Raw genomic sequence first — 24,651 nt, 5'->3', positions numbered from 1 at the left:
AGAATTTAAGAAACAACAATCTATATAGCATGTAGAGCACTGTGTGCTGCAAAATACTCTGCTGTCTTCTGCGGGCTCAAACTGAGTCGAGTGTTCCCTAGTGGATAGTTAAACATGCGGGGATACGGATGGCGGCCGCACTAAACAGGCACAAGAGCGGGATCTGTGTGCTATGTTTCGGAAGTCAACATATTTTCACTTCCCTGCATGTGATATGTTTATATCAAGGCTCGAGGGGCCGGGGAAACCCTTGTCTCTTTAGCCTGAAGCCATTTTTCCACTAGATACCGAGAGACGTTCTGGAATGGGTGTTGGGAACGCCCTTTGATTAACGTTACACAGGTGGCTATGCGTCTGCCCATTTCCTAGTTTGTTCGGGACCTCTCATTATTAGTTCTGGGACTCAGGCAAGACCTAGCTTCGGTAAAGCTAGGACATATACCCCGAAAAGGCCATTTGTCCTTTTGTCATGCTAGCCCAACCGCTTTTACGTACAGATATAATTTAATCTGCATGAGATAAATTAGCATATGACGTGCTACTTAGGTGGCTTCGTTCATGCTCCGTACTTCGGGAACTCAGTCCTCAGCTATACTCCGTACCCAATTTAGTATCCTTTATTGCGGAGAAAATCCCAATGTGGTCTGGATCAATCCAGTGGCGGGGGACCAGAAGATGGTAATCTATTATCTGAGATGGCATGCCTATGTCACATCATTAGCTGGACGACCGAAAAATTGATGTGGTTTAACATTTTTGCAGACATTTTTCGACCGTCTTCTAGAAAAAGTCTATGCCTGATGGTAATAAACTAACTAGTTACTTAAGGCTTATATTTAATATACCTTGCCCTAGGCTACGGCACTGAAGACCAGGGCTTTTCAAGTCAACATACGCCACTCATATGGTCAAAATTGACGCGGATATAGAGGACAACACTCAGTGGCGAAATCAATCTAGGGTTATGCTGCGTAGCAGGGGTTGTATGGCTAACTTCTGTGTATATTCATACAATGCATCGTTGCAATGCTCGCACACCAAATTGCCATAGAAGATATGGCTACCTACCCGTCACGCCGGGCAACTGCGACGATATGATCTGAGGAACCAAGAACGTGGGGATCCATTGAATACCTAGCCAGAACGTCCACCCAAGCTTCATACGTTTCCGCATCATTCAAGTTAATCGCCGCTCCTAAACCACCACCTAAAAATCCTTCGCATCCAACAAGCCTTTCAAGACGGGTATTTGCTAATCCGTTGCGTTGCAACTTGTTAAAGAGCCCTCGTATGTCACCAACGTCAACGTGGTGAGACACAATATTGCCCGAATTGCGAGTATATTTTCCAGTCGACAAATACTGAGCATAAAAATCAGATTCATCGCTTAGACGCTTGGGATCCCTTTGGGCAATGTCTCGCAAGTGTGCGTATTTTGTGACGAATGAGGCTACGATGAAGCCTTCCGGTTTGGTCATCAGACTGCATGACTCCAGAAGAGCCAGCCTCTCGCATTCTTCAAGAAGATGGTACATTGGGCCCATGCAAAGAACAAGGTCATAGTGACCCTTTCGAAAGAGTTCCTTGTTGTTTCTCACTTGTCGGGCATCTGCTTGGACAATGTTTTCGAGAATCACACCACTGTCAATAGCAAACTTGGCCGCATAATCCAGTTCTGACTGTGAGATATCTGAGAGGGTCACGGAATGCCCCAACCTAGCCAGTTCGACCGCTATAACACGAGTTAGTCAACTCTTCTGTCATCCCTTTGAGAAGTGAGTAAGAAAGGGCGGCAGACCATATCTTCCAGTCCCACCACCAAGATCAAGAATGCGAACCTGGTTTCTAGAACTGGCTGAAAGTTCTAGAAGGCACTGCTTTATCACTCTCATTGTTATAGAGTATTCTATACAAGATGTCACGAGCCTGTTGTGCTCGAGAGCCGCATTTTGGTCGTACCACTTGGCAACAACAGAGGTATCAGTCATGTCTGCTTGAATTTAGTCAATGCAACAGAAAATCAGAATATTTTTCATAGGAAAAAAATATGAAGAATTATCTATGCAGGGTTATGCGGGATGGGCGTTCTCATTAGTTATATATACGAGCAACTCCTGATCCGGGGCTCCCGGTCTAGTCTCACTGCAGCAGGGCGCTGGTTATCCCGGCACCCAGCCGATCAATCCTGAGTTATTGACGCAGAAATGACTAAAAATGGGTGCTCTCTTCCCGTTTTAGATCCCATTTCGGCGGGCTTCCATGTGAAATTGAATATTTTGACTATTCGCACAGAAGCAGTGCATAGGGTTTGTCAGGGGGTATTAATCTGGTCTCTTCCGACAGCTCAGGCTCGACCAACGGCTTTCTGAGAAATCAAAACGGCCCGGAGTATAGAGTATGCTAAGACAAGGATCTTAGTAGCTTGATGAATGTTAAACTGCTCTCTGGGGAGATAACCCATCTCATCTGGGTAGCTGTTCTGGTCTTTATATAAGTAAACCCAAAGCCAATATGTGGCTAATCAAGAACAAGCCCGAGACTTGATTTGATGAATGTTTACCGAGCAAGCATGGATTACCCTTCAACAACCCAAGTTAAAGAGGTGGGGAGCTTAAACAGTAAAGGGACGAATCCTCACCTGTACGATGAGATTGAAGGTATTTCTCCGTGGGAATGCGGCTGGCCACCTTGGGCTCAGCTCAACTAAACTGGAAGATGGCTCTTCATCACATATCCAGAGACCTCACCCCAAATTTCCATTGCCTGGATACCAATCGCCTGGCCGTAGACTCTTTGATATCCGAAAGACTATTCAAAACCCTCCGAATAAGTCCTCTCGGACAGTTCTTTTTCCATACTCTGCTCCATCATCCTGCGGCCCGCTTTCGTACACCGAGTGCTATTTATAACTAGCGGCAGATCGCGCTGCCTCGGGACTTTCTCTCTAGAAGAATTTATCTCCTAACCCGGTCCATTCATTTTCATCGACACAACATCTCCAAAGAATTCCAACTCGGATCATCTTTATGGGTTGTTTTGTGTAACGCGGACCCGAGTGCCTACTGAGCTGTCTTGCATATTATCGAGCGCATTTTGCCCCGCCTATTCAACCAATTCGAATACTATCTCCTTGCAGCCTTGTTTGATTATTAGCCCGAGGCAAGGCCCTGACACTGCCGCCAGACGTTAACAATGCCGGGAGTAGACGTGATGGCCGACACGGAAACTCTCCATCTGCCTCGAATCCTCTGTCTCCATGGCGGTGGTTCAAATGCGAAAATCTTCCATACCCAGTGCCGTGTTATAAGGGCTCACCTCAAGTCCAGTTTTAGACTATGTTTCGTTGATGCGCCGTTCTCCAGCCCCGCAGGGCCAGGCATCGAGTCAGTATACGAAGACTATGCGCCTTTCTACTGCTGGCATAACTGGAAGCCTGGTGTCACGGAGGACTTCGGGGGACAGACGTTGAGTTACGTAGAAAAGATTCTTCGAGACGCCATGGCTGAGGACGATGCCAAAGGAGCTACCGGTAAATGGGTCGGCATATTGGGATTCAGCCAGGGCGCAAAGACGAGTGCGAGCATCCTGATGAAGCAACAAGTCCAGACGGAGTTAAACATACGTGACGAAAATTCATTCGACTTCAAATTCGGCGTTATAATGAATGGACGAGGCCCGTTACTGGAATTAGGTCTGGACACTGGAAGCGACAGTAGCGTCCCGGGTAGTTCAGCTTCTTCAACTACTGGGCAATCGGAAGATGTTGCATCTGCCAGTGAACTCATACATATACCCACAATACATGTGCATGGGCGGCGAGACCCGGGCCTTTTTCTTCACCGAAACCTGCGTGACTCGTTCTTCGTGAAGAGTAGTACACGCCTCGTGGAATGGGATGGTGACCACCGATTACCCATTAAATTCAACGATGTTGACGCTGTTGTATCGCAGATCTGTGAGGTAGCCAAGGAGACTGGTGCTCTTTGAGCTATTTAAGTCCTTGATAAATCTGATACCTTTCAGTTTGGGAGGAAACTTGATTCGTGGTGCTTTCTTTCGTCGTTTATTTTTTGACCTATTATGATCAGGTTGTATAGAAAGGTCTGGAGTTTGATAATGATACTAGTGGTGAAAATCTTTGAGGTTTATCTTGAAATTCTAGGGTGTTTCGTTCGAACAATATTACCAACCTCTCCGTAATACCGGAAAGGATAGTAAAATGGGTATCTTTTGAAATAAAAAAAGGAGATATGAGTATGCAAAAAAGAAGGTGGGAATGAACATACAAGGGAAGGGGTAGAGCAGGGTGATACGCTCAGAAAGTAAGGCAAGCATTTGTCACCATGAAGCACAACTCACATGCTCACTTCGCCATCAGCTATTGTCTGGTATATCTTCATCCAATTTCCTCTTCTTATTCCTATGATGGTCAAAGAATGATTGGGATGCCGAGGATAAAGAGGTAACACCTATTTCACTAAGTATTTGGACTGAAGGAGGGCTGTCATCGCTTATTCCCTGAAACTGGGATTTTACACCCTTGATCTCTTCCGTCGCATATTTAACGTCTGCGGTAAGGTTGGCAAAGGTATCAAGTGTGCTCTCTTCTAGTTCGTCTATCTTTGCCCGAACAGCGTCCACTTTTTCAGTAATCTCAGCCTTTTCAGTACGGAGGAATGCGATCAAAGATTCATTGGTCTTCTTCGATTGCGCTTGGCCTTGCTCTAAAGCGGTGATCCTTGTTCCATGCGAAGTGATGTGTGCTATGTGATCGTTCGCAATATTGATCAAACGGTCAATCTCAACCTGAGCTCTGCTAGCATAGGGGTACATCTCTTGCATGCGTAACACCATTTGGCGGACAATTGGCTCGGTGACAAGTTGGCTATATCGATGTTCCAATGAGTGAAGGGCCGCATGAGTGGCAGTAAGTTGGCCGTGGAGCGAGTTTACATTGCCAGTTAATCGACTATTTAACTGGGCGAACTGCTGCTCTATGGATTGGGGATCAATGCTTTGTGCACGGGAAGCCGCCTGATAAGCACCCTCCACAGTTTTTGATAAGGTATCCAGTTTACCCTCATGGGCCCTTTGAATGTTACTTAGTCGTTGCGACAAAAGGCGCAAATCTTCCTTAAAGCTTTCGCGAGTTTTGTCGAGGGGTAACGGCGATGGCACTTGAGAAGAAACCTCTGGTGGTCGTTCCACCTGGGGCTGGATGGCTTTGGAGTTTTTGTCGACCTGAGATTGGAGGGATGGTATTGTTACCTCTATCGTATTATCAATAGTGTTCTCAAAATTAGACAGCTTGGATTCGATTTCCTCAATCCTTTGCACACTCTTAGCCAATGTATCTGTCCGGTCTGAGATAGGTTTCAAAGAGGATTGGAGTCGCTCTTCAGCTTGTCTGGCATCATTTAGTCGAGCAACCTTACTTGCAGCTAGACTAGTCATCAAATTTTTGACTCTCTGATCTAATGAGTGCAGAGTGGAATCGTTATCTTTGTTCGTGCTCTCGCAGGTAGACTTCAAGGTTTCAACACTTGATGAAAGATCAGTGAACCTCCGATCAATCTCATCTTTATTTAACTGGAATTTATGGTTTGAGGGGCCATTTGAATTGATCTGTTTCACCGTGTTTGATATAGAATCAACATCATCCCGAAGGTTGTCGAGGCTTAGAAAAATATTGTCAATGCGATTAAACAGGGTCATATTATTTGCCTTATGTTTATCATGCTGACGCCACATTTCATCTCTAGTCTTCTGAAGATCTTCTGCCACATAATCCGGGCGTATCTGTTGACTTGAAGTTGAATGGATTATATGTGCTAGAGAAAGGATAATTTTCTCCTTCTTTGCATTGTGTGTGTTAAGCCGGTCATCGAGACTTTGTAGCTCTTTATCTCGATCTTCTCTTGCAGATCTTAGTCCCTGGATGAAAGACGGATAGGCGAATGCCCTATCCCTCGCTTTCTTAAGGGCCTGTTCTTCAGCGTGACGTTTCTTTATAATGCGATCTCGTGCGTAATTGATATGAGTGAGCTCAGATATCTCAGCAGTGAGTTGCGTGATGACATCTACAGTTCCCTGCACATCAGGGGGCCCATTCCGGGAGGCACGGCGGGGGTCTCGAGACGAATCGAACATGGGTAAACGCGGTCCAGTAGGAGGATTGAAGTTGGGATTGGGATTCTCCGGAGTTCGCGGGCGAGAAGCCATGCTTATTGGCGGTGCGGACGTGATTTGGCCCTGGATATCAATCATAGCATTCCTCGACTTGCACGAACTTCTTCGAAAGTCGTAGTATGCAGGGATCGTTAAGAGTTCAGGCTTGCGGTACACAGTTCTATATCTTAATCAATCAGCTTTATCATGAATGGCAAAATATGAAGGATAGCTACACTCACAGGGCTCACAGTCGACAATGACTCTACGCGTAGTAGTATCAAGCAAGGAAATGAGATGGGAATTAGTTGAGAGCTATAAAATACACAGCTCCAAATTACTGCACGAAGTGAATGGGTAAAGGGCGAATATCACCAAGTATTCACGACACCTTCGACTTTACTTCTCTGAAGAAAAAGGAACTAAACGAAAGTAAGAGAAATGGAGGAAATGAACGAGGGATTCCAAAAGAAATATCTGGGAGTAACGAGAGTCACTCTCAGTATCTGAAAAGCGCGGCATTTCAGTAGATCAATCGAGAAGTTGGTCGACTTTTTTCTTTAGAGTTTAGTTATCGCGGCGTAGGTGCGATAAGTGAGTTCCCGTCGCTACTGTACCATGTATGCCAGTACCAGCCGAGACTCTCAACACAGCGCAATATGATGCTCTATTACTCCGTACTCCGTAGGTTATACGCAGATAACGATAAGTAGTAGACGATCATGATATGAAAGGCAACAAGAGTGAAAGATAAACAAAGTAAATAAAGAACCTCCAGTGTAAAAAAAAAACAAAAAACAGGATACCGGGAAAATGAAATTCCGTAAGCTGATTACGTAATATCGATGGCTGCTGGTTCCAAGAGCTTTTGGAGAAGACGAAGAAGAATCTAAATACGCACCGCATCAACAGACGGCTTGTTCGACAGCAGGACTCAGGATATCGCAAAGGGAGAATCCGCGACAAGATATACTCACGGCAATGGCGGCTGTAAGCTTCTGACTCCTCCAGGTCGAGTCCCCATGAGAAACAAACAGCACTGACAGCTCCTATGTAGCCCATCACGACCGTCTCTGAAGGCAGAGACCTCCGGGGCCTCAATTTGGTTGCGGCGCATTCGCATATCAGAGGGCTCGGTGTCGACCCAGATACTCTCCAGACACGCGCCGCTTCACAGGGACTAGTCGGCCAGCAGAAAGCCCGAAAGGCCGCTGCGGTCATACTGCAGATGGTCAAGGAGGGCAAGATTGCAGGGCGGGCAGTGCTCGTCGCGGGACCCCCTAGCACTGGAAAGACTGCCATTGCGATGGGAATGGCACAGTCCCTGGGTCCAGATGTGCCGTTTACAATGCTTGCCTCCTCGGAAATCTTTTCTTTGGAGCTATCCAAGACCGAAGCTCTTACCCAGGCGTTCCGGAAATCGATCGGTGTGCGGATAAAGGAGGAGAGCGAGATCATTGAAGGAGAAGTCGTTGAGATCCAGATTGATCGAAGTGTTACAGGGGTAAGGCTATTCTTCTTTCCTTTTACTTATACTTGATCGAGACATTGGATAATAGTTGCTAATACTCCTTGATAGGGCAATAAACAAGGAAAGTTAACTATTAAAACCACGGACATGGAAACAGTTTATGATATGGGAACGAAAATGATCGATTCGATGACTAAGGAGCGTGTCATGGCCGGAGACGTCATTTCAATCGACAAAGCCGCTGGAAAGATAACCAAGCTAGGTCGATCCTTTGCTAGGTCGCGAGATTATGATGCCATGGGCCCCGATACCAAGTTCGTTCAGTGCCCTGAAGGCGAACTTCAGGTCCGGAAGGAGGTTGTACATACCGTCAGCCTTCACGAAATCGACGTGATAAACTCTAGAAGTCAAGGATTCCTAGCACTTTTCTCTGGAGATACTGGCGAGATCCGGAGCGAAGTCCGCGATCAGATCAACTCCAAAGTCGGTGAATGGAAGGAGGAAGGAAAAGCTGAGATTATTCCTGGTGTTCTCTTTATTGACGAAGTACACATGCTTGACATCGAGTGCTTCTCATACATCAACCGCGCGCTAGAAGCTGAGTTAGCACCAATCGTGATCATGGCAAGCAACAGAGGTAATACCAGGATACGAGGCACAACATACCAGTCCCCTCATGGATTGCCATTGGACTTCCTTGACAGAGTTGTCATCGTCAGCACTCAACCATATGACAAGGAAGATATACAACAGATCCTTGCCATTCGTGCGCAGGAAGAAGAGATTGACCTCAGTCCTGATGCCCTCGCTCTTTTGACTAAGATCGGACAGGAATCTGGCCTTCGCTACGCCAGCAACATCATCGCAACATCAACCCTCCTTAGTCAGAAGAGGAAATCCAAAGAAGTCGGGATCGAAGACATCCAACGAAGCTATAGTCTCTTCTACGACCCTGCTCGAAGCGTCAAGTTTGTCAAGGAGTTCGAGCAGCGATTCATCAGTGACTCAGGAAATGTCAACTTTTCAACAGCTGCTGCTAGCGGTGGTGATCCCATGGAAGTCTCTTAATCGCGCTGCTCACTTGCTCACTCCTTTAATGACTGTACTGTACGAGTTTTGGCGCGCTGGGCTTGCAGGGGAAACAAAAACTTTTTTCGATAATGGGCTGTACTGTGCAATATGAAATATGGCGTCGATACTTCCTCCTCTTCTAGGAGGGTTTAGGTGGTAATATCTACTTTCATCGTGATAGAATCAAAGCCCGTTTATTTATTCCTTCCGCTTGCACTTTGGTATATCCGCAAATCCGAATAGCTAGTTATGTTACAAAAAGATAAAAAATAGAACACCCCGTAAATAAGTATCATGAGAATGGATCCCCTGGATTCCAAGCACTGGAGCTTCCAACAACTCTAAACTCCGCTCCGCCATCTGTGAAATATCCGGCACCACTCCAAGACTGCATAGTTGGCTTGTCGTAAGGCCCGTGTATTATTCCGCCATCTCGAGAATCCGACCAGCGGAACTCCCACATCTCGGCCTTCTCTTCACCATTGTCAACTGCCGTCTCGGGGAGAGGGGGGTCTACCCACGGCTCTCCAGTCTCCCGTTGATATAGCCGCGTGAGAAGCTCACGTTCTGTGTCGTATATGTCTGTCTGCCCACGGCTTAGCAGTATATCAGCAGCTTCAGTAATTTTTTCTACAGCGCGCTTCTTCTCTGCTTCCTTTGGGTCTTCCTCCTGCATTTCAACATCTTCAGCTGCCCCATTGGACTTTTTCTGGTTTCTCTTGTTCTTATTCTGCCATTTAGGCCGGTGTTTTAGTCCCTTCCCAAGCCTCCCTAGAGCTTCAATGATAGTCTCTCCACGATCAAGATGTTGTATCAATGTTTTCAAGACATCACTAGTTATTACCTTGTCAGCAGCAAGAGACTGCTGGCGTCTCTCCTCCTCTCGTTTCTCCGCTGCTTCTTTCGCTTTTCGCATATCTTTCTTGGAAACGCCTTCTAGCCATGAATCGTGAACAGCGTCGGGGTCCATTGCTTTTCGCACGTAATTCCCAGCATCGTCGAAGCGGCCATCTTCTTGCTCGGCCCGCATGTTAAAGGCGTCAAGGAGAGGCGCATGCTGTTTTTTACTGCCAGCCCCAAGTTCCTTGTCCACGTCCGTTGGCAGTGCTGCGCGGACATCGTCACCAACATCACTCCCACTATCATCATATTCCTCTTCATCGACCGCTCGTCCTTTTCCTTTCCCACCAGCTGATCGGGTATCTAGGGTAACCTTTCCTCCGGCTCTCGAGGAATTAACCTGTCCCTCTATCTCATCTGTTTCCAGGAACCGAACTTGCTTCTTATTCTTTGCTCCGCCTGTCTCATCTTCATCATCATTTCCTCCAAAGTCTTCTTCAAGTTCGGCAAACATATCATCGTCGTCCGCAGCGCGACTCTCCCGTTTTTTGGCCCTGGCTTTTGCTTCGGCGCGAGCATCGAAGCCTTCATTCTCGCTGTCTGACTCGAATCCTTCCACTTTCACCGCATTTCGACGGACCCTTTGACCCCTATGACCAAACTCATCTGCATCCAGAACAGCGTCATCCTCCAGGGCGTCTGGTGCGAGCGCAGAAGGGTTGCGGACGTCAAACCGCGGCTTTTTGGATGAGGATTGCGCCCCGCCGTCCGAGTCGTCCTCTTCGCCTGGTCGCTTCGGTCTCATATATGAGGACGACATATTTCGCCAGTAAAACAAAGAAGTCAAAAATGAGCTCGAGTATATCTTGTATTCATGCTGTAGTAAGATATCTCCGTGACCTCTTCACGGCTAACCTGAGGATAGTTGACAAGACGAATCTGCTTGTTTGCACTGTTTGTCTCCTTTGCGTCACTCCCACTAGATAGTTTTAAAGCTGCCAGTGTAGGCTATCAATCAACTTTCAACGTCTACAGCTCAAGGCTCCCACGACCTGGATCTCGCCTTACAAGCATTTAGACAGCTTTTTCCAAGTTGGTTTAATCATAGCTGGAGCTCCTTTTTATTTGTATTTTGACCTGTCCCGCACCTAAGCTTCCTGGGCGCCGGTGCATACCTAATAACGTTGCCTGCCTCTTACATTTTCAGAAGCATACCTACCCCCCCTGGAAGCAATAGCCGGGTATAGAGCTTCGTAATGGTGAGGTCTTCAAGCACTCTTTTAAGTTGTTGAGCTATTGGCTAAACGGTATTGTCTCTTAGGCCGGCTACTATAACGATGACCCTATGGATGGGATCCTCCATCCGTCCATGATGCGCCATGGGGCACATTCCTCTCGACGATTTGACGAATACTATCGATGCTACCCTGTAGCCATGCTTCCCGGCCCTGAGCGTGAGAATGTGAACCATGGAGGCAAAGTGATCATGCCGCCTAGCGCTCTGGATAAGCTTACGCGACTGCACATTACTTACCCCATGCTTTTCGAGCTACATAACGGCGCAAAGCAACGGATGACTCATGCCGGAGTACTGGAATTCATTGCTGAGGAGGGTAAAATATACTTGCCATTCTGGGTATGTAAACATATATACTATATGGTCTCCATTATGACGGTCTGTGGCTAAAAACACTGGTGAAACCAGGTTATGCAAACACTTTTACTTGAACCTGGGGACCTAGTACAGATTAAATCAACGGATCTTCCTCCAGGATCCAAAATCAAGCTCCAGGCTCAGTCAACGTCCTTCCTCGATATCAGTGACCCTAAGGCTGTGCTTGAGAACGCATTTCGAAATTTCTCCTGCCTAACCAAAGGCGATGTCTTCACATTTTCCTACAACGATCAGATATACGAGATGGCTGTTTTGGAGACCAAGCCAGAAACCAGCCAGAAAGCTATCTCGGTGCTAGAAACCGATTTAGAGGTTGATTTCGCTCCCCCAGTAGGATACGAGGAGCCAAAACGATTGAGCGGGACAAGTACACCGTCTAGTGGTGTTGCTGGCTCCTTGCCTGCAGGCGGAACCCTTCATTCCCATGGGACAATGGCGCAATCTATCAATTATGCCGCGATAGCCCCAGGGTCAAGTGATGCCGCAAGAGCAGCGAATGCTGCTTCGTCTAATTTCCACGGTAGCGGTCAACGACTCAACTTGAAGAAGGGAAGTAAATCTTCTACGCCAAAATCTGCAACCCCTGCGTCTGGGAAATCTAGTAACCCACCGCCTGCACCTCCCACTCGAAGATCAAACGGCCCACAGCCACTGAGGCTGCCGCCCGGAAAACTTTTCTTTGGATATGCGGTTACCCCGGTCAAAAAGAAAGATTCAAGCGATGAATCTCCGGAATCGGGCGCGCAGCCCAAATTCTTTGGCACTGGCCAGACCTTACGGGCAAAGAAGAAAGGATCGGGGCTTGCTGGGCAGGCCACCCCAGCCTCTGGTAGTGACACAGAGAAAAAAGATAAAGGCCGGACATTGGGTGGAAGATCAAGCCGCCCAAAGTAAAACCGGGAAGAAGACGAAAAAAAGGAACATATATCAGGGGTTATTCTGGTTTGAACCCGCCCGTACCCTTATGAACAATTGTCTTTTCCTGTGCCCTTTGTTCACACTCGCGATCCATGGCGTTTATTCGCTGTCGTGTGTCAATAACGTCTTGCTGCACATACCGTCTCATTTGCATCATTCTTTCCAGCTGTAGATCAGTTAAGGTTGAATACTCCGTACCGTTATATTGATGCCGTTTAGTGGTGATCAAAAGGGGTCCTCGAACCCCAGCTTCCCAATAGCTACCATATTAATAGGTCCGCAATTAGCCCAGCCGTGCCCACTGTTCTTCGTATAATAGCCTGGGAAGACCAAAAGCTGTAATCAGAACCCTATATAAAAACGATAGAGACAGCAAGTCGCACAACTGCTCACCCAATTCGAGATGGCCTCTCCCTTGGAAAAACTGCCTTCGTTGATAGATTCCTCCTTTGTGAAAGCTGGCCGTTCAATTTGGCTTCGTGATGGGGCAGCCAACAATAACACTGAGCCCACTAAGGCAGCCATCACAGCTTCGTCTCGCCTTACAATCGTGATTCTATTCTGGATGGACGCACAACTTCGTCATGCAAGCAAATACATCTCGGAATATACCAAAATTGTACCCAACGCACGGATTGTGTTTGTCCTCACATCTTCCTCCGACCTATTCCTGAACACCTCCGAGGCTTCTCAGGCACGTCGAGTTCAGCCAGTGGTTGATGTCTTGCTGTCCTCAACGGCCTCTTCTTCTTCCCCTGGGCCGTCTTCCGATGATCGAATACACCTCCATCTCTTCTCAAACGGTGGCTGTGTCACTCTCCGAAGCATCGCCGTAGCTTATGAAAAAGCAACGAAGAAGCCGCTGCCGTTAACATCACTCATCATGGACAGCTGCCCCGGAAAGTCCACGTTATCCGGAGCCCATAGAGCAGTCTCATACGGACTTCCAAAGTCATTTATCCCTCGATTCTTTGCGGGAATGGCCGTCTACATTGCTTTATTATGGGGATTTGGCTACTGTCGTCTGTTCGGAGTAGAGTTACCTACTGAGCTTGCCTGGAAGGCGTCGGTTGATCCCAAACTAATCGATAGCCTGGTGAAACGATGTTATATATATTCCGAGATGGACGATTTGATCTCGTGGAGAGATGTTGAGGAACACTCGCTTGAAGCAGAAGGTAGAGGCTTTCATGTATCAAGAGAAAAATTCCTGGGATCGCCTCACGTTGGGCATATGAGACTTGATCCTTCACGTTATTGGGAAATAATCTCATACTATTTAAAAATTGCGGCTGAATAAAGATAGTTAAAGTCATCTGTAACATATTGCGAACGTTTACTATATTAGACAGATAACTTATAACAGAGAGACTAATAGAACAGATCAGATTTATATTCACTGCTTGCCTGAAACTAGAAAATCTGGATGTATCAGAGCCATAGTTACTTTACCCACTGTCACCGACTTAACCATCGGAAATATGAGCCAACAACACAAGAGAAGGTTTTCTGGTATTACAGAATCCCTCAATCAACCCCGAACCTCCCATCAAACGATTATTTCTTCTTCGTCGTCCTCGAAGAATAAGCGGCGGTTACTAGGGAAGGGCATGGAGTAAAGGCCTTGGCCTGGTGCTTGACTTGGTGGATCTGATGGCTGAGGAGCATTCTCGCTAGGGGCAGTAGACTCGTGCTGAGAGTGCTGAGGAGCTTGAATTTCAGCAGAGCCAGCAGCTGAAAACATATCGTTCATCGAGATGATTTCTTCCGGCTTCGCTTCCTCTTTAACAGGAGTAATATCATGTTTGACCTCCCTCTTTTCGTGTTTAATGATTGGAGTAGTAACATTATCTTCATCGTCGTCGTCGTCAAGGATTATGGGGTCGTGTATGTTGCCATCCACATTCAAACCCGCCTTCCTAGTGGGTGTTTCAATATTGAATTTGTTGTAATTTGATGCCTTTTGCGCGGAGGTAGGTTTAACTATAGCCCCCCTGCCGCTACGGGGGGTCGATGGGGTTGCGTTCCTCCGACGGATGGGGGTTGACGGGGCGGCTTGACCTAGGGCACCTTGCATCTCGTCTGCGGTACGTCGAAATCTTCGGAATTGGTTGTGAATGCTATCATAAGATGCGTCTTGACCGAAGTAAACGGCCATTTTGCGATAGTTCAGCTATAAAAACATTTTTTAGCCTGGTATTTCCGTATATGCAAAGTAAAGAAGACGAAGAAGAAGGAGGATCAAGGTCTGCCTACGTTTAACTCTGGGTGTGCAAGGAGTAGCGCTGCAATTAGCCTCTCAATGTTCTCCTTGTGCCAGCTGACCATGGTGGCTTGTAATATTAGGCAGTATGGTTTGTGGGTAATGTTTCTTGAAGATATCTTGCTGTTCTGATTTATTAAAAGATAGCTGGCTTTTGTAATGAAATTCTGAAGATGAGCAATGAAGTAAAAAAAAAAAAACATGAGTCGCTATTGTCTGTGTGGAAGTTCCACGAAGTTACTAGCGTGTTGTAGAGAACTACAAACCTCACATAGCAAGTTATGCTAGGAATGCACAATATCTTAGTATAGAATACCAAATCAAGGAAAGATTTGGCCCCTAATATAGGTTCCCCTCCAAAAAACCTGGAGCCAAAACCTATGTTTGAGTATTAGGTATTGGAGTATTCAAAAATTCGTGGGCAAATCAATGGTATTGGCTAAATATGTATAGCTATCATATTTTCGGCATATGATACCTGGAAATATAAAAAGGCGAATCTACAGTTGACAGGTAAAATAGCGCCAATATTCAAGCTAATTATACCTTCTGGTAGAGCTATAATCACGTACTATTCCGCTATAAGAATGCTTGAAGCGGCTATCTTCGAGGCCAGAGGTGGAGTTTAAAACATGACAGCAGTAGGATGAAGGTCGATGGTATGGGTATGAAGTGTAAGAGGTGGAAAAATCATGGAAACTTGCGGATACAATCAAAATTGCCGTATAACGAACTGTATTATTATTAAAGGGGAACCTATCGCGTAGGTAGCCAATACAGCAAGGCAGAGTGGATAATCAGCGCGTGGATTTGCGTACTGGGTCAAGGTAAAGCCACGCATAGAACGGGTTCATCTACTATAAAAGTAGATACGTGTTGCATATTTTATTGGCTCGTCCTGTGGTATCTGAGTATCAAATAAAATAGGTTTGGTGTGGATTTTCAACCCGAAAATGGATCTTTGTCTAAACAGTGAGGTTGGGTGTTTATTTAAGGTTTCTGTCAGTGCACCTAAACAGTTTAAGCTTTCCGCCCCTATTAAAAGACCTGAGCCTCCTCCACTGTCATATGTAACTACCTAGGTGTCTATGACTCCACACTTTTCGATTTATCTGGTTTTATTTCCAACTGATTTAAAAATGTATTGATATCTTAGTTAAAGGGTATAAATAATTTACAAAGGTATTAGCTGCGATGGTTAATCTCTATTCATATAGGGAAAATTTAATAACTCTCTCTATATTGGATGTGGAGTTAGAAAACCACCAGCACCACACATTTAAGTATTTACATCTTTTCCTGACTTAACCTTCCCTTTAAATCTCACTATGCTATCTGTAGGATAGAAGCACAACTTACAGGCTGTGCTGCTTCTAATCTCGCTCTTTTCTCTTCACCGCTTAGTTAACAACACTAAGAGCCGTCATCTACCTCTCACTCTGGTCTTGTGTTTACTAAATCGCCCTAGTAACCACACATATGAAATCTCTTTCTTCTTCTATTTCTTTTTTTCTTCCTATCACACCCTTCTTCCAAACTTCCCCTACTATCAGGTTCACTCAGAGCTCGATATTTTCTTTAACCACTGCCAATTCAACCTTCGGCTAAGCCTCATTTACACTTTAAGATAATTGTCAACTTGCTAGTACCAAAGTCATCATTTGCAAAGTTCAACTTCGATAACTCCTCGAATCCACATCTTCAAATACTCAAGATGCCTATCCGTTGGACCAGTGAGAACGAGCAAATGGTAATGCCTTTTTCATTACACTCCAAGCTTTACTTCTCCATGTACTTTCTCTTTGAGTTTACCTGAGTCTGTCCTTGCGGCAGGTTTCAGCCACTGCCCCTTTAGCGCAATACTCGATCTCTATGTTGTTAGATTTTTCCTGTCTATTGAGCTGAAGATTGGCTCAGTATGTACTGTCCGCGTTGCTAACCCATTTGATGTGAAAATAGCTGCTCATTAAGTTACTTGAAACCCATGAGATTAGTGTGGACACGAAGAAGATCTCCGAAGCATGGCGTAAGTTAGCAACTTGTACTCAATGTTATGTCTGTGGAATGAACACGTGTCTCACCTTACAACTAGCAGCTGAAAATGAAGGCCGTCCGACTCCTCGCGCTATCACTGAACGAATCCAGAAAATTCGCGCGCTCGCGAAAGCCAATGCAGCCAAGAATGGTTCTTCAGCCCCCACAACCCCTGCTTCCCGCAAGCGCGGAGCTGGGGCAGGCTCAAAGTCTAGCACCAAGCGATCTCGCCCCGGAGCAAAAATGGAGGGCATGGGCGGGAAAAATGGATCTCCCGGCACTCCAACCCCTGCAAATCGTGGAGGGCCGGTTAAGAAGGAGATCGAGGATGAGAACTTGGTTTCTAACGGGGAGCTGGAAGACGTTTTTGCGCAGAGAGCTTTAAGCAAACGCGTGAGAACCAATCCTATTCTCCCCTTAGGAATGGTTAAATATGAAAAAGATACTGACGATGAGGATGGTATGAAGTATGAAAGTAGCGTCAGCGAGTTCGCTCCAGCAGAGGGTGACGACAAAGACGATGATGACTTCATGGATGAACTTGTTAAAGACGAAGCTATTTAATCTCGACAGCTCAGGGCCGAATTTGATTTCCAGAATTGACGCAGAGTGTTTCTGGACTGGTGAATTGATATCAAACTCGGGAGAAACGTGGTCGAAGTAATGGTACTGCTATCTTCTCAAGTCAACCTTTCTTTTTCTCTCCTTTTTTCTTGACCCCTGATGCCGTTTAATTTGCGACGCAACGTATCGCTGTGCTGCAATTCTCACGACAACGGAGCGGGCTTTAGCCAACAGGGGTATTTCTCTTAGTTATCAAGATAAAATCAAACAGCCATATTGGCTACTTTTTGTTTGAACTCATCAAGCTTCGCTATTTTAATGTTGACAGTAGGTGTAGAGTCTTAATGCAGGATGAGATAGGCTTGCTCAATGGTATATGTGTTAATAGAGCTCTCGGTATTATCGGCTGACGTATATATATCTTTCTACTATTTCAATGGTAGACAAGAGTGATTCAACGCAGACTGGATACGGTCTTCAAATATGAAGTAAACAAAGAGGGCATAAATATATTCTCCGTGAAGAAAACCCTGGCTTTATTATTAACAATGTGGAATTGCCACTGATAGTTTCTTTGTAGATCTCGGAGTCTAGAAGTTATCAGTTTGCCATGCATTCATCGCCCATATGATTATATAGAGCTAGGTAGCAATTAACAGTAGGTATTAATCAATACGGTGTACATACCCATATAACATTACTGAAGTTTCCCCCCATGTGGTTGTTGATGAAATCATAGCCTGCCCTCCAATTGAAAAGGGTAAATTCACGGAACCTGTGGCCCTGACCTACCTTTAAGAGGTACAAAGGAGTCCTCGAATTAGGGCACTACTGGGTCGTGTACGGAGTACCCCCACACATTGATAACGGACCTCCTGGATAGTACCTCTATAAATATCACAGGGATATCACGGGAATAAATGGATGGGAAAACAAATTTAACGAACCCCAGGCTCGAGAGGAGGCTTCCTATATAAGCATCTAGTGCAGATATTTTGAGAATGCTGGAGAGCCGACAGCGGAAACATCTCTTCAGCCGAGAAATTTTGGCCATCGTCTTCGAGAAGATCGCCTACTTGTTACTTCATACGGAGTAACGAGAATAAGAGGCCGACCCATAGTTGCAGTTTTCTCGATCGTCATCGTGCCTGGGATATCCTGGACATACTTGTTTCCTCATGTGAGATTTTGCTGTCAGCGAGAAAATTGATGAAGTCGTTGGTTGCTATTTTTAGGATATCGGAACAAGGTTGCTTAGTCAGATCTAATTACCCCTTTGCCCGTGCAAGAAGGTTCGCGACATCAACCTTACCAGTCGTTGTTTTAATATCGCACTATTTCTCGGTTTCTTTGGATGACGTGGGAGGAGCGAATATTCATACCATAAAGAAAGCATTGGATGCCTTTACAAGATGCTACCCTGCCATGCACCGGGCTAGAGGTTGAACTATTATCCCGAGCTCTTGACCACCATGCCCGTTTTGCGGTTGACGGACTCCCGCGGAGCCGAAAACCGAGGACATCTCGTGTTAGCGCGGGATACCCTAAGCCTCTTGGCTTATTCGAGGAATTGATGGACTTTTCAGTGGCTACCCTGTGGATCTTTAATTCTAGAATACGAGCATGTTCCTTGTCCAGATATTAGTATTAAGCCGAGGGCCTGTGGTCAAGGTGGAGCAATTCAACTTGACTGACCCCAGGAAACCCTTTGAGATGCTTGAACTTTGTGTGCTGGTTGGGCCTTGGGATTTCATATACGATGCTGATTCCCCTGAGCTCGTAACTGATTTCTTCGTTGGATACCCCCCTTGAGGCTCTGTTTAGAAGAGGACATCCCTCGTCCATGATCGTGGTTTCTCCTCCTTGCTTTCGACTTGAATCAAAGAAAAAAAACCAGTTAAGCTGCCTCGAATAAAAATAATTCCTCTTTGTTAATGACCGATTGTTTCTCTCAGTGATGCAACAGTCAGCATGGCTTTTCGAACGACTCTGCTTTGCCATTTTGTCCTTGGGGTGTTTCTGTTCATAACCGCGGCGGACGCATGGTCGTTTGTTTGGCACGATACAGAAAATGACGCTCATATTGAGAATGGATCTGGGAAGCAGGCCTGCACAAAAATTGATATGGACAAGGGAAAGGTTTACACCTGGGACCCGAAAAACTCAGACGGATACTGTATCAACCTGTTCTCAGATGACCATTGCGAAGACCGCAACGGATGGTCATGTCTAATTTGGGGGCCGCGGAAACTCGGTCAGCGCGCGGTTAAATCCTTTTTGGTCAACAAGGAAGGCGATGAGCTTCCAAAACCATCGCCGTCATCAACATCGGACAAGCCTACACCTACGGGCCGCACGAGCACAGACAGTGAGTCAAGTACAACACGCAAATCGACCGAGACATCGTCTTCAGGATCTTCAACGGAGTCCTCAACAGAGACTAGTTCTACTTCCTCGTCCGAGATAACTTCATCTATCACATCTGAAGCTACCAGTGCGCCTACAACCGGTTCAACGTCACAAACCTCAATGGAGATGCCAATCGAGACTGGGAGGCCAACTGGCCGACCACGGCACCCCCATGCTGAGCCATCGGTATCCGGAGGGGTGATTGCTGGGGCAGTTATTGCGTCAATAGCTGGTGTAGGAGGATTGGCATTCTTTGGCTACTTCATCTTTCGGCTGCGGAGAGCGAGAGCAGCATCTTCACCACAAGACACAGCCCACGACCCATTTCCCCATCAGCCACCGAAGAATGGATTCCAAGAACTTGACTCTCTTCCAACATCACCCGCAACTGGGCCACAATACGTACCACCTGCTTCAATACCGACTGTAATGGAGTCCGAAAAAAACGGGGCAGCAGGATACGGACACCAGCAGCCAGCCATGGCTGAGTTGCCTGATACCTCTCAAGTTTGGGAAATGGATGCCAGTCGGCATAAGTAGTGATAAATTCTATCATATCGGGTTCGCCTTTTATGTTTATACCGCTCCGTTCAGCAAAACCACAAGAACTTTTGAATGTCGCCCGGTTCCCTTGTCTACCACCAACCCGTATTTATTCCCCTTCCAACCCATGGCCTCTTGAACAGCCTTGTGTTAGCCTATCTTGATACCCACTTTTACCTTGTCATAGGGCTGGATGAAGTTGATACCTTATGCATTGATTTAAATCACTAGCCGAACATTTGCATGGGGCATCCTCATAACTTGAAGTCCATAGTCATATTCTTCAGACCCAGTATGCACTCGCTATCTTTCTGACCCCCCAAAACAAGATGCCTCCCAAATTTTCAAATCACATTAAATCTCTCGGATACCCTGACCCGATACATCTTGGCGTCTTCTATGTTTATTTTAAGACTACCATCTGTTTAGTATTATGAAAGATATCGAGTAAACATATACCTATTTTAGCGTTCAGCAATAACCTGGGATCTATGAACATTGAACATACAATATCTAGAAAGTTATACTACCTAATTGGTGAGATTGATCCTAAGTATAAATAAGGAAATATTTTCCCCCGTTCTTTTCATTTCTCAGACCCCTTGAAATAATGAACGGGTGGCGCGCAACGGTATCTGATATACTAGCTTGGGTCAACTCCATATCTACAAGTCGAGGAGAATTCCTACAAAGTATTGTCCCCTAGACTTAGACTGTAGTACATAGATGTTTATGTCTCAACTTTGTTACCGCGGCGATGGTTTACTAGAGAGCATCAATATATTTCTTTCATAGCAAAAAGACATATCCCACCCTCTTCACAAACAGTCATCATAGTCTAATTACCCTAGTCTTTACAAAACTGTCTTTCCTACTATCATTTACAAGACTCAGAAACAATCTATAAGCTTCTTAAACATGGCAATTACATGGGATGACAGGGTTGATGCAAAGGTAAGTTTATATAGATTCATGGAGAAATTGGAATTCGATAACTGATATAAACATTGAAACAGTTACTTTTTGCTATAATTACAACATCGGCGACTAAGATCGACTACAAAGCGGTGGCTGAGATAATCGGCGAGGGTATGGAAAGAGCCTCTGTTTGCTATTGGGTCTCTTCAGAATATCCATATGGCTGACCCATAACTAGGATGCACTCCCAAAGCCATTCAACATCGTTTAGCTCGCATCAAACTGAAGGCCAATGAGGGAAACAGGGAATCCTCTTCGCCAGCGAAGACTCCGAAGTCCAAATCCAGCTGCAAGAATGGAAAGGTTAACAAGAAGCGCGCCGCCGAAATCTTGGAAGAGGAGGCTGGAGATTCCAAAAAAATCAAGCAGGGAGAAATGAAGGAAGCTGACAGCGATGAGTGAGCTTGCTCAGTACAGCGGCCGTGTATCGAGGGCGTACATTTTGTCGTTTTGATACGCGAAAAATCAGATATGCAAACTGGAGGAAACTTGGGTTCATGTAATTGTAGAAAAAACTAGAAATGAATCATTAAAAGAGCCGAGGAAGCACACTGTTTTTTTAGGGTAATAGTTTCATAGTAGTCAGGAGTGTCTAGCACCATTGCGGATGTTTCTAGAAATAAGGGATATCATGGATAGATATCATGGAATGCATTGTGGAAGCCATGAGGACAAGAATCATGTATTTGTCACCATCAGGCTTTATCAAAGGTAGATTTTAGTCAGGCATCTCTGGTATGTCAAACAAAACAGAGCGGCTGGGAAGAGAAAATAATATCAAAGTTGGCATGGAAACACAAAGGGCTGTGTTCTTGTTATAATTGGATATACACAACAAATATTAAAATCAAAGGAGGGCCTGACAAAGCTTGAACCATGGGCTTCAAGCTTACTATGTCGCTAGATCCTTCTTGGTGCTAGAGGGTATAGGGATATAGAGCAGAAAAGCTACAGGGTAAGAAGACATATCTACCCTGCCTCCCCCTCATTGGGACTGCACATTTGTTCATCAGTGCTCATATATGGGATCCATCGGACCACCAGGATACTGACAGCTAGCAGAGCTTTAAGCTACTCCATACTTCAACTTCAATTTCAGTCGACTTCTCCCATATTGATCCCCTGATATACCAAGCTTGCTTGAAGCACCACCTTGCATCAATCATGGCTACAGTTAAGCGAAGCAAAACTATGCCAGCAGACGGTCAAACAACAAAGTTTTTATACACGATCCTTAAGCAGCTAGATTTGAAATCCGTAAGTTGGCCTGGGTATATGTCCATTAAATTAAACAGAGTAACTGAGCAACAGCTAACATTGGTCACTAGATCGACTGGAACCTGGTTGCATCTCAGCTGGAAATTACCAACGGGCATGCAGCCCGAATGCGATTCTCACGATTCCGACAACAAATGGAAGGGAACACGGCGACAGCTCGCACTCCTCGCGCGAAGAAGTCCAAGGCAGACACTGCGAAATCGAAGAAGGCCATGTTTGAAGAGCCGGCAAAGAGCAAGGAGGGTTCTCCCACTGGAAGGGCTAGCCCGACAGTCAAGAAGGAACTAGAACCGTCAGTAAAGCCGGAGCCAGCGTTCGAAGTTGGAGCATCAGTGCCAGTGTCAGCATCGCCACCTCCTCCGCTCCAGTATTTCTATCCGCAGGACATGGCGGCTGTTCCTCGGTGCTTTGAGAACGCAGCTGTCCCAAGTCATAACGCCTTCTATGACTTCTCAACTGTCTCGCCTGCAGACTTGACGATGCCTTCTTTCGTCCCAGAGCCTGTCATCGGGTATTCTGCACCGCCTTTTGGAGAGAACTGGATCCAGGTCAAGGGCGAAAGGGCCGATGGTGAAGTTGAGATGCAGGATCTCTTTATCAAAGCTGAGCCAACTTTGTGAAATGTTCAATATTTTTGTTTGCTTTTTCTTTTCGCTTGTGAAGGACAAAGTGAGTGTCACGTGGATTGCTGTTTTGGGCAAAAGGGACTTCATGTCTTCGCGGCTTCATTCTTCTGTCTTCTTTTCTCTCTGTGCAAACCATGAAATGTGCAAGATGTACCACAGCAAAAGTGGGTATTGTCGGTTAAAATAGCTACAGGAAGACTAGGCTCCTTGAAATATGTCCTTTGCTGCCTCAGAGTGTTATTTTACTATCTTAATGCCCTTACATTTGAAGATACTGCGTTGCCTAGAGAAATACTAGCTATACCTATCAGTATTCTCTGTTGGACACTGCTATGGTGATACCCCTTTTTTGCTTACTCTTTTAGTAAGGAAACACCAAGAGTATCCTAATAAACTACTGATAACAGGTAGCTTAGAGAGGACCTCTTCTCTTTGCTATGGCTAATACCTGGCAGGGCGCGCAGCCTTTACTATACCCCAAGATTCACATTCCATTCCTGAACTGGCGCATATACAGACAGACAAATAATGGATTCAAAGTCTAGAAATGCCTGGTTTGTTCCTGTTGCTTCCCTGGCTCTCACTTTGGTAAATTGCATTCCAAATATTTACGAGATCACTTCTTCTGAGCTTCCATCACCTTTCCACGGACTCGACGTCGGCTATTGCTTGGTCACACGAAGCCAAACGTGCTCGCACTAAGAAAAGTTCCGTTTTGATATCTGCTCAGAGATTTCTCACTATAAAACCCACTGCCCCTCATCTTCTTCTTCCTCTTCCTCTTTTTCTTCCTCCTTTCTCTTCCTTCCCAACCAACAAACCGCAACTTGCCTTCCAATACATCTAAATAATCAACTTACTACTTTTGTCTACCTCATCTTAATACGAAATTCAACCCACTTCAATTGCCTACTCAAAAAATGGCCGATAACACAGAGAATTCTGGCGAGCCCGGAAGCAAGCAGGTAACTGATATTGCCTTCATGGCTGAATGCTTTAAACATCTTCAGGGTCCTTTCAATGTGAGTTAGTAATAGATGTTAACCAATTCCAACCCCAGTCATTTATCGTTTCTACTTTTCTAGGTGGATCTTCCTGCCATGGCCGAGTCATTGGGTTACAAGAACCCGGCTTCCGTGGGCAATCGTCTGCGCGCAATCAAAAAGAAGTGGGGTATTGGTGCTACGGATGGCACTGAAGGTGGTACGGAGAATGGCTCTCCAGCAACCACACCTAAGACTCCTCGCAAGGGAGCAAAAGCCGCTCGTGGGCCCATCAAGGTCAAACCCGAAGTTGACGGAGAAGAAAAACCTGCTGGAAGCCCCGCCAAGCGCGGTAGAAAGCCTGCTGCTAACGGTGGACGCAAGCGTAAAACTGCGGAAACTGATGACAAGGAGAATGAAGAACCCATCAAGGCTGAGAATGTGAAAACCGAAGCTGCCGAGGATGAGGCAGATAAGATTGCGGCTTAGATGATACGCTCTTGAGGTATTACGTTCTCACTCTTTTGTTCCCTGTTGACATCATCTCCTCTCTAACCATGCCTTAGGAATCGTCACGTCTCGTTACGTCTCGTCTATCAAATCAACCCCAATAGGAGGCCTCAAGCATCAAAATGCAAAACTCACCTTTTCTTTCTATTTTTGTTTTTCTTTTCCAATGATTATCCCTTCCGAATTTGCGTTACAGAGATTGTTAAATACCCCCTTGCTCTCTCATGAGCAGCTCTACTCTGTGACCTTGCTGGTTTTTCCATACCACGCGCAAGTTCTTCTGGCTATTCTGCTTTTGAATCACCCAAGTATGATGGTTT

The 24,651-nt window shown here is 45.8% G+C and overlaps 13 protein-coding genes across 13 annotated transcripts; 9 read left to right on the top strand and 4 right to left on the bottom strand.

Moving 5' to 3' along the window:
- Positions 1-1,064: 1,064 nt before the first annotated feature.
- Positions 1,065-1,988, bottom strand: MGYG_03839 (hypothetical protein; the record flags this gene model as incomplete). The annotated part of the gene is made up of 2 exons (XM_003173617.1): positions 1,065-1,732; positions 1,799-1,988. 2 exons carry the CDS (start codon positions 1,986-1,988, stop codon positions 1,065-1,067), a joined length of 858 nt encoding a protein of 285 aa, XP_003173665.1.
- A 1,204-nt stretch (positions 1,989-3,192) lies between these two features.
- On the top strand, positions 3,193-3,987 carry MGYG_03838 (citrinin biosynthesis oxydoreductase CtnB; the record flags this gene model as incomplete). Its single annotated transcript, XM_003173616.1, has 1 exon — positions 3,193-3,987. One exon carries the CDS (start codon positions 3,193-3,195, stop codon positions 3,985-3,987), a length of 795 nt encoding a protein of 264 aa, XP_003173664.1.
- Positions 3,988-4,374: 387 nt separating this feature from the next.
- Positions 4,375-6,892, bottom strand: MGYG_03837 (hypothetical protein; the record flags this gene model as incomplete). Its single annotated transcript, XM_003173615.1, has 2 exons — positions 4,375-6,349; positions 6,843-6,892. 2 exons carry the CDS (start codon positions 6,890-6,892, stop codon positions 4,375-4,377), a joined length of 2,025 nt encoding a protein of 674 aa, XP_003173663.1.
- Positions 6,893-7,149: 257 nt separating this feature from the next.
- On the top strand, positions 7,150-8,707 carry MGYG_03836 (transcriptional regulator; the record flags this gene model as incomplete). Its single annotated transcript, XM_003173614.1, has 3 exons — positions 7,150-7,158; positions 7,226-7,672; positions 7,748-8,707. The coding sequence occupies 3 exons, from the start codon at positions 7,150-7,152 to the stop codon at positions 8,705-8,707; spliced, it is 1,416 nt and encodes a 471-aa protein (XP_003173662.1).
- A 295-nt stretch (positions 8,708-9,002) lies between these two features.
- MGYG_03835 (hypothetical protein) lies at positions 9,003-10,370 on the bottom strand (the record flags this gene model as incomplete). The annotated part of the gene is made up of 1 exon (XM_003173613.1): positions 9,003-10,370. The coding sequence occupies one exon, from the start codon at positions 10,368-10,370 to the stop codon at positions 9,003-9,005; it is 1,368 nt and encodes a 455-aa protein (XP_003173661.1).
- A 436-nt stretch (positions 10,371-10,806) lies between these two features.
- On the top strand, positions 10,807-12,119 carry MGYG_03834 (ubiquitin fusion degradation protein 1; the record flags this gene model as incomplete). The annotated part of the gene is made up of 3 exons (XM_003173612.1): positions 10,807-10,809; positions 10,872-11,186; positions 11,256-12,119. The coding sequence occupies 3 exons, from the start codon at positions 10,807-10,809 to the stop codon at positions 12,117-12,119; spliced, it is 1,182 nt and encodes a 393-aa protein (XP_003173660.1).
- A 427-nt stretch (positions 12,120-12,546) lies between these two features.
- Positions 12,547-13,443, top strand: MGYG_03833 (hypothetical protein; the record flags this gene model as incomplete). Its single annotated transcript, XM_003173611.1, has 1 exon — positions 12,547-13,443. One exon carries the CDS (start codon positions 12,547-12,549, stop codon positions 13,441-13,443), a length of 897 nt encoding a protein of 298 aa, XP_003173659.1.
- A 249-nt stretch (positions 13,444-13,692) lies between these two features.
- On the bottom strand, positions 13,693-14,471 carry MGYG_03832 (hypothetical protein; the record flags this gene model as incomplete). Its single annotated transcript, XM_003173610.1, has 2 exons — positions 13,693-14,316; positions 14,400-14,471. 2 exons carry the CDS (start codon positions 14,469-14,471, stop codon positions 13,693-13,695), a joined length of 696 nt encoding a protein of 231 aa, XP_003173658.1.
- Positions 14,472-16,120: 1,649 nt separating this feature from the next.
- Positions 16,121-17,004, top strand: MGYG_03831 (hypothetical protein; the record flags this gene model as incomplete). The annotated part of the gene is made up of 3 exons (XM_003173609.1): positions 16,121-16,156; positions 16,366-16,432; positions 16,499-17,004. The coding sequence occupies 3 exons, from the start codon at positions 16,121-16,123 to the stop codon at positions 17,002-17,004; spliced, it is 609 nt and encodes a 202-aa protein (XP_003173657.1).
- Positions 17,005-18,975: 1,971 nt separating this feature from the next.
- Positions 18,976-19,953, top strand: MGYG_03830 (hypothetical protein; the record flags this gene model as incomplete). The annotated part of the gene is made up of 1 exon (XM_003173608.1): positions 18,976-19,953. One exon carries the CDS (start codon positions 18,976-18,978, stop codon positions 19,951-19,953), a length of 978 nt encoding a protein of 325 aa, XP_003173656.1.
- Positions 19,954-20,874: 921 nt separating this feature from the next.
- Positions 20,875-21,336, top strand: MGYG_03829 (hypothetical protein; the record flags this gene model as incomplete). The annotated part of the gene is made up of 3 exons (XM_003173607.1): positions 20,875-20,910; positions 20,973-21,045; positions 21,113-21,336. 3 exons carry the CDS (start codon positions 20,875-20,877, stop codon positions 21,334-21,336), a joined length of 333 nt encoding a protein of 110 aa, XP_003173655.1.
- Positions 21,337-22,098: 762 nt separating this feature from the next.
- Positions 22,099-22,832, top strand: MGYG_03828 (hypothetical protein; the record flags this gene model as incomplete). The annotated part of the gene is made up of 2 exons (XM_003173606.1): positions 22,099-22,191; positions 22,263-22,832. The coding sequence occupies 2 exons, from the start codon at positions 22,099-22,101 to the stop codon at positions 22,830-22,832; spliced, it is 663 nt and encodes a 220-aa protein (XP_003173654.1).
- Positions 22,833-23,758: 926 nt separating this feature from the next.
- Positions 23,759-24,310, top strand: MGYG_03827 (hypothetical protein; the record flags this gene model as incomplete). The annotated part of the gene is made up of 2 exons (XM_003173605.1): positions 23,759-23,860; positions 23,924-24,310. The coding sequence occupies 2 exons, from the start codon at positions 23,759-23,761 to the stop codon at positions 24,308-24,310; spliced, it is 489 nt and encodes a 162-aa protein (XP_003173653.1).
- Positions 24,311-24,651: the final 341 nt, after the last annotated feature.

This window comes from Nannizzia gypsea, genomic scaffold, assembly GCF_000150975.2.
Source record: "Nannizzia gypsea CBS 118893 supercont1.3 genomic scaffold, whole genome shotgun sequence".
NCBI lineage: Eukaryota > Fungi > Ascomycota > Eurotiomycetes > Onygenales > Arthrodermataceae > Nannizzia > Nannizzia gypsea.
This window is presented reverse-complemented; position numbering and strand designations above follow the sequence as displayed.